The sequence below is a fragment of the Monopterus albus genome, unplaced genomic scaffold, assembly GCF_001952655.1.
Source record: "Monopterus albus unplaced genomic scaffold, M_albus_1.0 scaffold353.1, whole genome shotgun sequence".
Lineage (NCBI taxonomy): Eukaryota > Metazoa > Chordata > Actinopteri > Synbranchiformes > Synbranchidae > Monopterus > Monopterus albus.
The window spans coordinates 177,181-191,661 of NW_018128233.1; the positions used below are offsets into that span (position 1 = coordinate 177,181).

Consider the following 14,481-nt stretch of genomic DNA (forward strand, 5'->3'; position numbering starts at 1 on the left):
ACAAACAAAGCACCTGCTAAATGATGCCTTGATCATCCCCAGTGACTCTGTGGGGATTGCTGGCACTGGCACTGCGACCACTGTGATGTCCACCTCTACCAGCCCTGCCCCGTTCTGTTCAGCCTCAAATCCTCATTTTATTGCGGTCCGGCCCCCTGGCTCTTCGACTGCCTCCACACCTACAGTGAAAACCTCATGATGTGTAAAATAAAGAGGCTTTCAAGGTATATTTGTGGTTTCTTAAGCAAATCAGACACTAGCATAATCACAATACTAGCATCTGGCTCAAGAGGTCACACAGCAATGCAGAGTGACCAAAAAAAAGGTAACACCAATCAGGTAAAGCAGCTGGCCTCAGACAGTTGACCTTTGTGTGCAACAGGCTATGGGTGGAGAGACTGAACCTGTGTGGAATGCCTAGGAGAAAAGGGGAAAGATGAAATTAAGCATTATAAAATGTATAGCATGAGTAATCTCATTACACCACAGTAAATGCAGTTGAAGGGACAAGAGATGTTCTTATAATCCCAGAGCAATCAAACTCTGCTGCATTTGTCAGTCCAGTAATGAGGTATGAGATGGTCAGAGGAGCAATGCGAGAGGTTGCTTAACATTGAGGATATATGTCATTTATTCCAAGTTCATGACTGTCTCTACATTGAGAAAATATTTGTCATAAAGCAGAACTTGGTGTGGTTTACAGTATTTAAGATTCCAGTAAACCACAAGAATGGACGGGGGCTCACATTTGAGTCCTCAGATACCCTAGTAGTTATTGGTAATGCAATGTTTCTACTGTAGAAATTACAAAGTGCAATGACTTTAGTTTTCATTTCAATGTTTACTTTCTGATTGTGATGAAATATAACAGAAGACTGTGCAATACTGAGCTTGGTACTGGTATCGGTGCATCCCTAGGTTTTCCTGTCATCTGTGACCTGTTGATTTATTGTGTACATGTTGACAGGAGAGCAGACGGTTTTACACTGAATGAAAATGTACCATCATTGAGATGCTTTTCAGAAGTGTTATCATTCTATAGTTTTGTTGCAGTCAAATTTAATGAGGATCTAAACAAATATATGCTGACACATGAATAAATTAAGATTTAGACTGCAGCAGTAGGAAATAAGGATATAGTTGCATTTTAGTTTCTATAAAAGATATTTATAAACATATACAGGACCTTTCAGTACATAATTGTTACTAACAGCACTACAGTTCACTCCTAGCTTTTCAAGTGTAACATGCACAAAGTCCATGTTTAGGGAGTCATAGTGCCGTTATTGTGATGCCCACTGTGGTCAGTCTTTGGGGTCCCATCAGCCACTGGCTCTCTATGCTTAACAGTTGCTGTGTCCAGTGCCTTCAGTCATGTTCGAGCCACCTGCAACATTTCCTCCACGGTCAGTAGTTTTTCTCTGGGTTTTCCAGTGGCTTCACCCCTCTTAACCTCCACGCTGTCGATCTTCTCCCAGTTTGAGAAAGTCACTGGTTTCACTCCTACAAACAGAATGTAAACCGCACTGGGCTGTGGCTTAATGACGTTTTTAGATTATCAACTTGTGAACAAATCTGTAACATGCATATAACTAAATGCAAAGGGGAAAAAAACAGGACTGGTATAGATTTAGTGTTATTGGGGATTTGATCTCTATAATTTTTCAATGTGAAGTGCCTCATAAACCGGTTATTAAACAGTCTGCAGTTGTTGTGCAGCTTTTTTTTATTTATCATTAGCAGGAAATTGCTATGACCCAATATTTTTTATCTATGATCATGAGTATATTTCCCTTTCCTCTAGGAAGCTTCTGTGTAAGACGTGTGTGTGGTACATGGAGAGACTGCGCAAAGTGACGGCATTTGCTATAATAAAATCACAAACGGAATAAATCAGCAAAAGAGTTGGTGACCCAACAGCAAAATCGCGTATTTTTAAAAACGTGAATCGGGACGAGTCTGATATGGCTCAGGCATGTAACATGTTCTTTTCCACTGTAAGCATGTGAGCATGGAGTGTGTGTGTGTGTGTGTGTGTGTGTGTGTGTGTGTAACAGAGAGACATGTCGGCATTCGAGTGCCTCTCTTGACCAAGTCAATCATTATAATCAGAAGTATTATTGGTGCTGCCTTTGATATAATTATTTAAAGCTTGTTTTGAAAAACTAATATGTTTGATACAGGAATATATGAATAAAAATTTATCTCGAACTATCACAGGCTTGAGATTACATACTGCAAACTCTGAGGTCAGGGCTCAAGCAGAAGGTGGTAAATCATCTAAATGGGCATTGCAGTACCTCTCTTTTCCAGCAGAGCTCTGATGGTTTGTGAACCAGGCTTGGCAGAAGATATATGTAAAACTCCTGAGTCCATGTCTTCCATCAAGGACCGTGCAGTGTCAAAGCTGTTATTCATAGTGGTGGCTATCACCCCAGTGGGGCCAGTTTTCAGCCAGCCACTACAATATAAACCTAGAAAGAGAAAAACATTCACTACATTTTCTCAGTGTTACCCTTAGACAGGATTAGCCTGCTAAGTCATCTTGCTTGTTTATGTAAGACTAATGTTAAACACACCTTCACACACATTCAGTGTACATTGCTGTACCTGCTGCTTGTTGAACACGGCCCATGGTGTTTGGGACAATGGCTTTGTGGGAGTCAAATGGTATTGATGGATCTATGGGGACACTCCTGTAGCCAATACTACTAATGACCAGACCGCAGCTCACATCCTCCACTTCTTCAGTGAGCATGGCGCATGCTCCCTCACCTGAACCCTGGTCACACACAGTACCCCCAGCTTTAACCAGGCCAATATACTAAGCAGCTGCACACAGCTACAAGGGAGGGAGGGGGGGGCTCTTAAGTTTTAAGATCCAAATCCTGCTTACCTCCAGCCTGTTGACTGCCAGTCGGATGCCAGCTGTTCTGTTGTGGTCAGGATCGGCCAGAACTTTGACGGGACTCCGGAAGAATCGAAAGCCCCAAGTACGGGAAGCCTTATTCCGTCTCTCCTGCTCCATCTCTCCTGGGATCTCGAGAGCTGTCTTCAACAACAGCTGTGTCAGACGCTTCCTGGGCCGTGGCAAATCTGACACCACAGAGAAATTTAGTAACATCTGTCTGGGTTGAGATCATTTCTTTACTTTATAAATATTTTTTCTTGTATTTAAAATAGTTACAACCTATATAATGTATGGCTGTGTGTGTATTTTTGTCCATAGACTATATACATAGCACGTATGTATGTATACATGTGTGCTGATAAACATTTTCATCCATGTGTGTATAATATACTGTAGGGATGTCTGTGCATGCATGTTTGCAGAGGTGTTCACATACCAAAAACCAGTTATCAAAAGCACACACAGCCACATTTCCGCCAAAAATATCATAAGCATCAGCACATAATTGTGAAACCTGCATGTTTTATTTATAACAATAAGTACTGATCTTCATACATTTTCTGTAACTGCATGCATTTTGATGTGCTGCTGTAACCACAAGCCTGTCATCACTTCTGTGCGGCCCATATCATCACTGACAATTCCAAATTTAGCAGCACTAAAAACAAGACAATCGCAGAGAACCAGTTTCTAAGATCATCCTTCAGTGCTTAGAATGTTTGAGAGAGAGGTAGAGATCAAGGTTCTCACAGTTGGCCATTAACAGAATTAAAGAGGCTGTTATCTCTGTTAGTGTGAGCATGCCCAGTGCCATCCATCAGTGTCATTCTACTAGCAAGGAGAGGACGGTGACTAGTGTTGCATAATTCAGAGCATGAATCTTTTCTTAAGCTGCAGAAGTGTTTTGAACTACACAAACTCTAGCACCAGCTGTCTTGAATAGTTTCCATTCACCTCAGTATATATGAGACATAGGTCTCAAAAAGGCACATTCCGGATGTTAACCACAGCATACATGTCTTCCTTCCTTGTGACACTTTCAACAGTCTCTGCATTACTTGAAGACTTACTTCTTGTGAGATCATATTTGCAACACACATTCTTCTCCAAAAAAAAAACCAAACAAAAAAACAAACTTTGACTTATTTTATTGTATTGCATATACAATACTCTATACTGTATGCGTCTATACTGTATGCCATCAAATAAAAAGATAGTTTCAAAAGGTGTCAGTCAAAAGCTGAAACACCTAAATAAATAAAGTACAGTGCAGGCAGCATCTAAACAAACAGAGTATTACCATAAAATTTCATCTTGTACCTTTAAGAGCATCTATGACACCCTGAAAATCAGCCACTACCATCTCGGGCCTCGTGTCGGGCAGGTTCACCATTTCTCTAAGCTCCTGTACACAAGGAGAACACAACTGTGATTAAACAGCAAATTTAAAATGATCCTGGATGATGAAGGCACTGATGCCATTGACTGGCCCTCACATTCCCCTGACCTAAATCCAATTGAGAACCTATGAGACATTATGTATCGGTGCATCTGACGCCACCAAGTACCACCACAGACTGTGCAGGAGCTCACAGAGATCCCCCAGGATACCATCCACCGCCTCATCAGGAGCATGTCCGGATGGTGACGGGAGTGCACACAGGCACAGAGGGGCCACACACACTTCTGACTCACATTATGAGTTGCTGTGATGAAGTTCATGGAACCTGGATGAGCCTGTCATTTCAACTTTTCACTTTGATTTTCAGTGTGATCATGAACATGGGCTGATGACTTTGGCTTCCACTGAACTTGAATAATTCAATCATCAAGATCCAATGTGTGATTTAATGTTCCCTTAGTTTGTTTTGAGTAGTGCACAGTATATTCACAAATTTGTTTATGAAGAAAATACCAAAAGTAATGGATAAGGAGTTGAAATCATTAGCTCAAAATAATAAGTACAAGTAAACTGCAGGAATAATTAGCTAAAAGCCATGAATTATAATTTGAAAAAGGTAATCCATACACATTGGTGATACAGATTTAATCAGCCATGTTTAACTTGTTAAATAGCTAGTTAAAAGTAACAAATGAGCTTCTGCCCCTCCTTGTAAAAGTAGTAACAATGCAAACTTGAAAAACAAAACAAAAACAAACCTAAAGTCAAGTCAGTTTTAAATTATACTACATTTAAAAATGACAAATGTTGAATAAGGTGCTTTACAAATAGAAGAAATGAACAGATAATTATAACCAGATCAAAACAGACAAGATCAAAAACAAGACATAAAAACATATGAAAATTATTAAAAGCTTGTACTATAATCTCTAAGCCTTTAACAGACAGTAAAGGTTTTCATTGTGGTATGGTACTTAACATCCACTTTAAAATCAATTGAAATTAACACAACTGACACACAACAGGTGGACTAATAAGTACTACCTCATCCAACAGGACTGCCAGGGTTTTAGAGGCAAAACAGGCTGGGGAACCACTGTCAGTAGCAATTGCTATATTGCACCGGAAAATTGTATGCCCAGCTACAGCAAGTACAGCAGGTCAAAGTAAGCTGTGGGCATTTATAACAGACAGTTTGGAAGATATTTACCAATCTTCCTCTTTTCATTTCCAAATATCTAACTGGCTGCTTGTATTTTTTGCCCCATCAGGCTTTTACCAATGGTGTGTTGCAAGATCTGATCAAGGCCTCAGACTGGCTTGGTGAGTTTGGTGGTTGTTTTATTAAGCGAGAACAAAAAGAAAATGTTACTTTCAGTTTTTTTTTTTACCCGAGGTTTCTTGAACAGATTTGCATACTCTTGTCACACAGTCATTTGCGTGTCACATTTTCACTTGGTTTACAAAATAGGTGGGTTAGTGTCGTTAAAGCAGTGTGGTGGTCAGTATTGGTAATCAATTTTGTTCTTCTCTCAAACAAATGTTCTCCTCTGACACGCACCTTGATTGTGCAAGCAACCTGCATGGGTCCTCTCCTGCCAACAATCAGGACCCTGCGGACCTGGCTCTCTGCCAGGGCCTCCAGGGCTGGATGGGTGATGTCAGTCTTCTGTAGGAAAACAAATTACAGGCCTGTCAATGGAAAACTCTCTGACTTCATTCCAAACAAAACAATGCCTACTGTTTAATAACACTATAGTGCTTAAAAGGTGCGTCTAGTAGTTAAACATGCAAGGCACACACGTCTTCATGATTTATTGTAAACCTAGGCGGCACCTGACACCTGATTTTCCAACTTACTTTGAGGGTTGTATCGAGTGCTATTGGCATTTGTTTATGTGAAATATATAAAAAATTATTACTGTGTACTTATCTTAACCAAGGCTGTGTGCTTGTCACCTTTAAAATGTCAATGGGAGATAGCAGGACTCTTGCTACATCCAGGGCCACATTGCCTTGTCCCAGAATGACTGCCGTTTCACAGCTCAGGTCTGGACTCAGCTGAACAGAAAAATAAAGACGCAAGAAGAGAGAAACTGAGATTTGATGATAAAGGAATAGTACAGGAAATACAAATACCACGCTGACTGATGCGATAGCCTTTTAAAGGCAATGCTACATCCATTTCATTTACGGGAAACATTCGCTTGGTGAGTGTTAAGCCGTACCTCCTGACAGCTGGGAAGCCCATTGTACCAGCCGACAAAGTCTTTGGCAGAGTACACACCAGCCAAGTCTTCTCCTGGCACTCCCATGCCCCTGATTACATACACACACACACACACACACATATATAAAAAAAATTTTGAAAAGCACTTCTTAGACACTTTTCTTTAATGCCAAGCCAATTTATGGTGCACACAGCATATTGTTTGCGTTGTTACCAGTACGACTGCGTGGTAGGCTTGCTGCAGCTCCTCAACGCTCACGTCCTTCCCCACATTCACATTACCGTAAAAACTGCAGCGTGAATGTCTGGCTGTCTGCGTGAATGTGTTGATGACATTCTGAGGAGATGAAAAGATCAGAAGTGTTAAAATAGTCTGACAGCTCCTGCAGTGCTGAGAAAACTCCAGTAAGCTTGATTCGGCTATTATTTTCAGTGATATTCACCAGCTATATGAAATGATGCACAGAAATGCTTGTCTACCCTTATTTCTGTCACAGTTGTAAATGCGAAGTCTTTCTCTAAATCTAATGACCTGAATGAATCTGAAGATCGCTTTTCCTCCATTTGCGCTTGACTCGTGACAGCCAGCCTGTTTCTCGATGGTGCTTTTTGCTCGCCAAAGATGTTTTACAGCGAAAATGACCAAGTGATGTAAGGCTTACTGGTACATACTGTAGGTTCCATAATGACAGAAATGGTATCATTTAAATGCCTGTTTTTTAAACAGCAACCGATGTGTTTTGGGTACCAGATAAAACCAACATATCAAAGAAAACACAGAAATGGTCAGAGCGGCCGACATCCTTGACAAAAGTGCTTGAGATATCAATGCCCTTGGTTTGTGCCCTTGAGCGGGTGTGGGTCCTTTCACATGTTGCAGCAAATCAAATGTTTCAAACACACCACAGAATTCTTTTTAAGTTTGTCATTTGGATTATCAATATGAATGTTAAAGTCACCAGTTATGACAATGTACTTGACATCTGCTGAGATAACAGAAAGCAGCTCAGTGAAGTTTTCTGTGAAATCTGTAGATGATCTTGGAGGCCTGTAAATTATTAACAGCAGGACCTTTGCTGTGCCAAAACAAAGATAATGAAAGGAGTCAAACTCACTGGATAGTAACTGTTTGCACTGGAATGAATCTTTAAATACAACAGCAATGCCTCCCCCACTTCTGCTGCACCCAGAAACATTCATAAACTTTTTGAGGGGCTGACTCAGTGAGAACTGGGGCACTTTTACCACTGTGCAACCAAGTTTCAGATAAAAGAATAAAATCAAGGTTATTAATAGTAGTAAGAGCACTGACTAAAAATGACTTGCTACTAAGAGACTGATTATTTAACAAAGCTACCTTTGTAGAAGTAGTGTCAGTAGAGTCAGAAGGAGGAAAAAAATAGAATTACTGCTTCGGGGTCGTATGCCTCCACCAACCAGTCAAATTTCATGGGTATAAATCAGAAGTGAGGTCACTGAGCTTTGACCACCAAAATCTAATCAGTTCATCATTTGGTCAAAGTAGACACTTGTGCCAAATTTGAAGAATTCCCTCAAGGCGTTCCTGACATATCAGGTTCACAAGAATGGGACAAATACACAGTGACCTTTGACCTTTGACCACCAAAATCTAATCAGTTCATTGTTGAGTTGAAGCGTACACTTGTGATAAACTTGTGGTGCTATATACAATAGCATGCTACTTCCGCTGTTGTCCTAGGCAGACAGTCATAACTGGTACACTCCATCTGCAGTACAGTCTGTTATCTAAAGCTTGCTAAAGTGTATCATATGCAACCAGTGCCTCTGACAGATGTGAAAATATTGCTGAACTACTGTAGTTCCACAGTGGGATGCACACAGTCACTTTCTCTACGTGGAAGCCTGCGTGTTTAGATTCTCATTTTCACTTCACTGCCTGTGAAACTTGTTATTACGGAACTTTCAGAGCTGGTACATACTTTCAAGATGCTGCTTTTCAAAACTATAACCGCATCACACCCCAACATGTAACATCAAGTGATACCAGACACTGTGTCATTTATTCCAAAATGTTTCCATACATCACTGTTTTACTTGAAGCAATATTATTATCATGGCACTTTACTTTCCATTTCAGGTTTACAACAGTAATTGATCTGCATTTTCCCATCACCTGTGCCAGGGAGTTTTTACAACAGACTAGGCAGGACTTAGTTTTCATAACAGTCTTCACACACTGCTGCAAGGACATCACTAAACAGGTTTATCTGCAATACAGACTGAGTTGGGGCTTGCTCAAATATGCCTATTAATTTAATCAACACACAAACAGGTCTTTGATACATCTTATTTTTAACTAAAGGGTCATAAAGCAAGATTAAATCGGATTATTGTGAAGTCCTAAAGACATGTCAGTCTTAAAAGCGAGTATAAATCATCAGAGGTTATGATCAATTCAATTATATTTGTTTAGAGAGGGTCAAACTAATTATGTCTGCATCATTGAAACACCCTTGTTTTCTTTCCCAAAAGCAGCAGAGCTTGATCGAATTAGCTTTATCTGTTATTAAGCATATCTCATTAGGAGTACAGACCTTAACTTCCGGATGATCAGGGGCCACTCCGAACCTGACCAGGCCAAAGGGGACGGGCAGCTGCTCGTAAATGTCCACCTCAACATCTTTACGGGCCTGGGACCACGATAAAGGGAAAACAAAATCAGAGAGTGGCTCCTTTCAGCTCAGTTCACATTCAGTTTATTTTCCTTTCAGAAATTATTTTTGTGCTTGTGGCAGACGTCAGACAAATACATTACACAATAACACAATGCCATCTGAGCAACACATACAGGCACCACATAATAAACAACCATTCACAAAGATAATAGCTGTAGCAAATGACTGTAAAAACATCTCCTGAGAAGGTCACGGTCCTTCAACGTGAGCATGTTTGCATGCTGATACCCGCAGTTAGTAAGTGTAGTTTCACGGAGCTGCATGGCTGAACACTCACAGGCCCTTTTTACACTGCCCATTCAATGTGGGAGCTTTCTGCCTCTCCGTTGTGCAAAAGGTACAGTGGTGGGTCAATGTTGACCCTCCAAAGTGCCGCAGTGAGAGTGAGTATTTTTGCTGAGACAAATTCACCTCACTTCCTGTATAAACGAAATGAGGCGGAATGGGGGGTGGGGGGGTGGTTGGAGGTCCTCATGAGAGAGAGAGGCATCACAGAACAAAGTGAATCAGAGAATTAAAATTTTTTTTTTTGCTTTGTTTCAGTGTCATTGCGTTCTAAAGCAGGAATTAACAAAGCCACACCTTTGCCCAAGCCTGTGGGAAAGTTTTTTGAATGCGGCCAAAACTCACCCTTCTGTCTGTTCTGAGGTGAGGTGAAATTTGTGTGTGTGTAGCCCTGCCCTCAGGCACACAGACCTGCATGTAATGTAAATCCCGACTGTTATTAATAAGCATCATGTATCGAGCAAAATCAAATAACAACCTAAAGTCACTGGCTGCCAAGTACACGGACCATCACGCATCATGACAGGCATCACGCCTCTAGTACCTGGATTTTGGCCACTGTGTAAAATGAACAGGAGTGGCAGTTTACCAGCTTTTTTTTGTTTTGTGTAAAAGGGCTTAAATCAAAAAGCGGCCTTGAAGGAAGGTCAAAACACCAGCAGAGTGCCATGATCTCTGTGGTGCCTCAGTCTTTCAATAACTTCTGCTGAGGAGAAAAAATTATTTCAAAAGAGAAACGATCTATTACAAACAAATCCAATTTGAAAAAATGTAAAAGATCTGGAAAAAAGAATTGCATTTCTAATATAACAGGGGAGATATGGAAAATCATGGTGGCTAATTATGGTTGCTTAGCGAGCATCTTCCTGAGTTTTCATTTACGTACGTAAGATGCAGCGGCAAGTTTACAAAATAATACAAAGGTGCGACAGTGATGGAAATGTAAAAACAAAGTGCCATCCTTGGTTTTTCTCATTTTATTTGTATAAGCTAATTCAGAAATGTAAATAAGGAGCTCAACGAATACTAACTTAAAAACACCACCTTGGTCTGCAGTTTTTTTCCCTGTCCTACTTATAGTGCGTGATGACAGGTTGCACTGTATATGAGCATCTATTGAAAGGCACCAACTCAGAGCTTGAGTACACCTGGTTCACTCAGTCAGGGTGTGACAAGAATAGGGGATTATGTAGTAGAGTATGTCTGAACATTTATGTGAAAGGACTCTAAAAGGACTGGAACAATGATGCAAAGGTTACTAACACTTTATTTGCTCAAAATGAAACTGGGTAAGAGGCAGGGTACACCCTGGACAGGTTGCCAACATGCAAACTCCACACAGAAAGCTTGGGATTTCGAACCTGGAACCTTCCTGCTGTGAGGCCAACAGCGCTAACATCAAATCCTAATGGTTGTATTCTCAACCTCACCAAAACAGGGTGTACCTTGATCAAATGCTGCGCCGTGTAAAAGCCTGCTGGACCGCTTCCCACAACACACACCTTGGGGCTGCAAGAGGAAAAACACACTTTTCCACGCCTACTTACACCTGTAGAATCAGCAGAGGAACAGAAACACAGTTACTCCTGTTTGTTATCGCTTAACCTTATTAAGATATGTGGCAACAGGTAGACAACGCCACGAGCAGTTCAGCCGGAAGTAGCCTAGTATCCATAACACTACAGCCCAGTAGGACTTGGTCAAAGACTGCACCAGAGTAAAGCATGAAGCTGTCCAACATTTTATTTTATGGCTAGACGCCAGCTGGAAAACTGTATATGCCGAATTGTTGACTGAAACCAATTTTATCGGGTTTGGCGCGGTCTCCCTCGGTTAAGAATATCTACCATTACGTGTTAAGCATTAACCAGATCCACAGCCAGGGTTACACGCGGTTTCAGAGGGCTCACCGTCACAAAGTCGACTTATCCATCCAGTTCTTCCTAAAGTCCGCAGTTTCATTTCGGAAAACAGCAGTTTGTGGTAGCTCATCTTTTCCCCTGACTACAGACAAGCTGCCTGGCACTAACTTAAGAAATATTGTTTGGTTTAACTGGTATTTGCTAACCAGTATAACACTGTAAGTAATGTTACCCCCCTGCGCGCGGAGCTTTAGGCAGTCAGAAGGACTAAGAGTAAAATCCAAGGTGAAAGTCGTTCATCTTTACTGGGTAGGCGGTGCGTCTTCAGCTAGCTAGCTGGTGCTAGCAGCAGCTACATGTACACGTTTGAGCCGCGTTTCTTTTATTGCACAGACATTTTTAAACACTATCGCATAGTAAACAGTCCAGTTTAAGGATGCGCTTTGTGTTACATCCATCACAGTCCCTGGAAAACTGACAGTTCAGTGCATAAGTTCCACAAGAACAGTGTAGCCTACATCAATAGTTTTTAATATAAATTAATAAACTGCTGCTTTTTGACGAGTCTTACCACGCTTATGTTACTGAATAAGCATTCTCCTAGTCCAGACAACAATGAACATTGTGCTCTTTCCTAAGATTTAAGCCTGAATGGTGCATATACTGTAGCTACTGAGAAATAAAATGTGAATTGAGGTGGATTTTCTTTTCTTCCTCCAGTCTAAGATTAACTGGTATGTGTATTTTAAGACTCTTCAAAGGAACAGCACGAGTGGGGAAGACTTAAGATTTAATGTACATATCAAGTTAGGCAGAAAACTCTGGTACACATTAGTTTAAAAGCTCAAAATATATTCAGTGAGACACAGAAAAGCATGCTACAAACACACAGCAAAACTCAAAAGGTCAAGCAAACATGTTGCATCACATAGAATTAACAAAACATTTTTCTTCAGCAAGGCCGTTCACACGCAACACACCTGTACACCCCACACACCAGGATGTGGTAGCATGATCACTTTTCTGCAAACAAAACCCAGATTTGTGTTTTAAAGGAAATGATCAGCAGAACAAGAAGAAAGACACCTTATATGGGTTGAGCTGCTGACTAGAAATATTGCAAACCCTTTGTGTGGTAAATTTACTGTAGAGTTTTCCAAGGAATTGTCTCATCTTAGCATCACGGAGTGCCCTGGAAGTGCAATGTATCCACAGATGTGACTAAGTATGGGTGATATTGATCTCTCTGATGGTGAGGTCTGTTAGATCTGGTTGGTCTTACAGTTCTGGCAGGTACGAAGTTCTTTTTAAACTGTGGGAACACAAAGGAAACATTAAATTTAATGTAATAGCAGTGGTTTTTACATGCTTATGAGAGCAGTTCTGCTTCATACTTACTTTTTTGCATCCCAAAAGCATGACAATGAAGAATAACAGTACAACAGTGAACACCATCACACTGAAGAAAATCAAGATGGGGCCAAAAATGTGGTCCCCGCATTGTTCCTGGGGATCCTTCTCTGTGAGGAAAAACATCAGAAAGGGCAAAAGGTTATTGCTATTGTTGATATCAGTGAACAGTGTCTGTGTTTCAGTTCAGATGACTGTTCTCTTCACCTTTGACAATGATAATGGTGGCATTGGTGAGCAGGGTTGCCATCTGTGACTGGTAGTTACTCCACTCACAGTAATACAAGTCTGTGTCATCCACCTCCAGCAGAGATAGTTGGAAGGTGAACCTATGGCCCTCTTTGACCTGCTGGTCTGGATTTATGTGGATTCGGCCTGCAAATTCTGCAGCTGTAGTATTCTTTGTAACTAGTCCATCTTTCAAGGAGAGGAACACAGTATCCCTTTGGCCATGGAAATTCCTGTGCAGGTATAGGCCCATCTGGTCAGGCAGTGAAGTGGAGCATACGATCTCAGCAGATGAGTTGACTGTCTTATATGAGACGGACAATGGATTTTGTTGAACTGCAGGGAGAGATACATTGCTACTATATTTCAGTGGGACATGACACATTGCATATGCAGGTATAGTTATCTGACAGCTGGGGTCCATTGTCACACTTCAAAAAAGTTATATATTATGTTTCTTCTTCTTTTCTGCTCCATTAGCAACCAACAACCCCCTCAGATTTATACTGTGATTTCACTGAAGGGAGCCCAACCCCTAGACTGAGAACTACTGGACCAACTATTGTCCCTAATTGCATATAAAGTAGTTAAACTAGCTTCTCCTTGATGAGCTAGAACAGTAAAATGCTAATATTATCCACCATATTTAGCTGCAGAGCAAACACTGTAACCTTTAATGGTTTAAGTACATTTTGATTAAAATGGCTTTTAATTCATGAATGAAGGACTTTTATACTTGCAGTTATTGGCACTTTTACCTAAGTAAAAGTAAACTACTTAAGTAAAGAATCAAAGTAGTTTTTCCACTACCGCCTTTAAAGACACTGCTCAGAAGACAAAAACAGGATGAGGCTGCAAACAAACAGGAAAAGATAGCTGAGACTCATCCTTGAAGACTAATTATTTTTTCCAAAATGACTTAATACCAAAACATATCAATTTTCTCTCCCTCTTTCTCACACAGACTCACCTGTCTGGATGTTGAGAATGACCTCAGCAGGCATGCAGAGTAAGCCCAGCACACAGGTCCACCAGTGGGCTTTCATCCTGCCAGCTGGGCTGCAAGAGCGGCTACTACAGACTCAGCTGAAGACACAGCGGCAGGATGACTGACTGACAGGGTGACTGTCACATGAAGTGTGGTGTACAGAGGAAATGAGACTTGTTACTGTTTATCAGCTGTATGTGGGTGTGGATACATCACTGCATTCAAAGATGTGGAGGCATATGTTACTGACAAACTTTATTTGAAGTTCCATCACACATACTGTAAAGTAACCGTTTCATGCGGTTAACCAGCATCATCATTGGCACAAGTTGATCACATTTACTTTTGAGTCCTACTTTGTTTGTTTTACTGTATAATCAACTGGGTAGCACAAAAAACCTTGTATTAATTCACATAAAAAAAATATAAATGCAACATACATATAGAT

General features: G+C 40.8%; 2 protein-coding genes across 3 annotated transcripts in view; both read right to left on the reverse strand.

Annotated features, from left to right (window-relative positions):
* Window positions 1-821: 821 nt before the first annotated feature.
* Window positions 822-11,877, reverse strand: fdxr (ferredoxin reductase). The gene is made up of 12 exons (XM_020625368.1): window positions 11,456-11,877; window positions 10,991-11,094; window positions 9,120-9,215; window positions 6,758-6,880; window positions 6,542-6,688; window positions 6,273-6,374; window positions 5,875-5,982; window positions 4,232-4,316; window positions 2,897-3,096; window positions 2,611-2,782; window positions 2,301-2,474; window positions 822-1,503 (listed from the first exon to the last, which is right to left on the reverse strand). The coding sequence occupies exons 1-12, from the start codon at window positions 11,535-11,537 to the stop codon at window positions 1,373-1,375; spliced, it is 1,524 nt and encodes a 507-aa protein (XP_020481024.1). The 5' UTR covers window positions 11,538-11,877; the 3' UTR covers window positions 822-1,372.
* A 309-nt stretch (window positions 11,878-12,186) lies between these two features.
* LOC109974909 (uncharacterized) overlaps window positions 12,187-14,481 on the reverse strand; it is a 2,663-nt gene continuing 368 nt past the window's right edge. Inside the window, exons 2-6 of one of the 2 annotated variants that reach the window (XM_020625367.1) lie at window positions 14,016-14,170; window positions 13,025-13,381; window positions 12,806-12,927; window positions 12,553-12,719; window positions 12,187-12,430 (exon numbers count right to left, since the gene is read on the reverse strand). In XM_020625367.1, the coding sequence (XP_020481023.1) occupies window positions 12,588-12,719; window positions 12,806-12,927; window positions 13,025-13,381; window positions 14,016-14,091 (687 nt within the window). In that variant the 5' untranslated portion in view covers window positions 14,092-14,170 and the 3' untranslated portion in view covers window positions 12,187-12,430; window positions 12,553-12,587. Of the gene's footprint in view, window positions 12,720-12,805; window positions 12,928-13,024; window positions 13,382-14,015; window positions 14,171-14,481 lie in introns of both variants that reach the window. The other variant, XM_020625366.1, reaches the window with a different exon arrangement.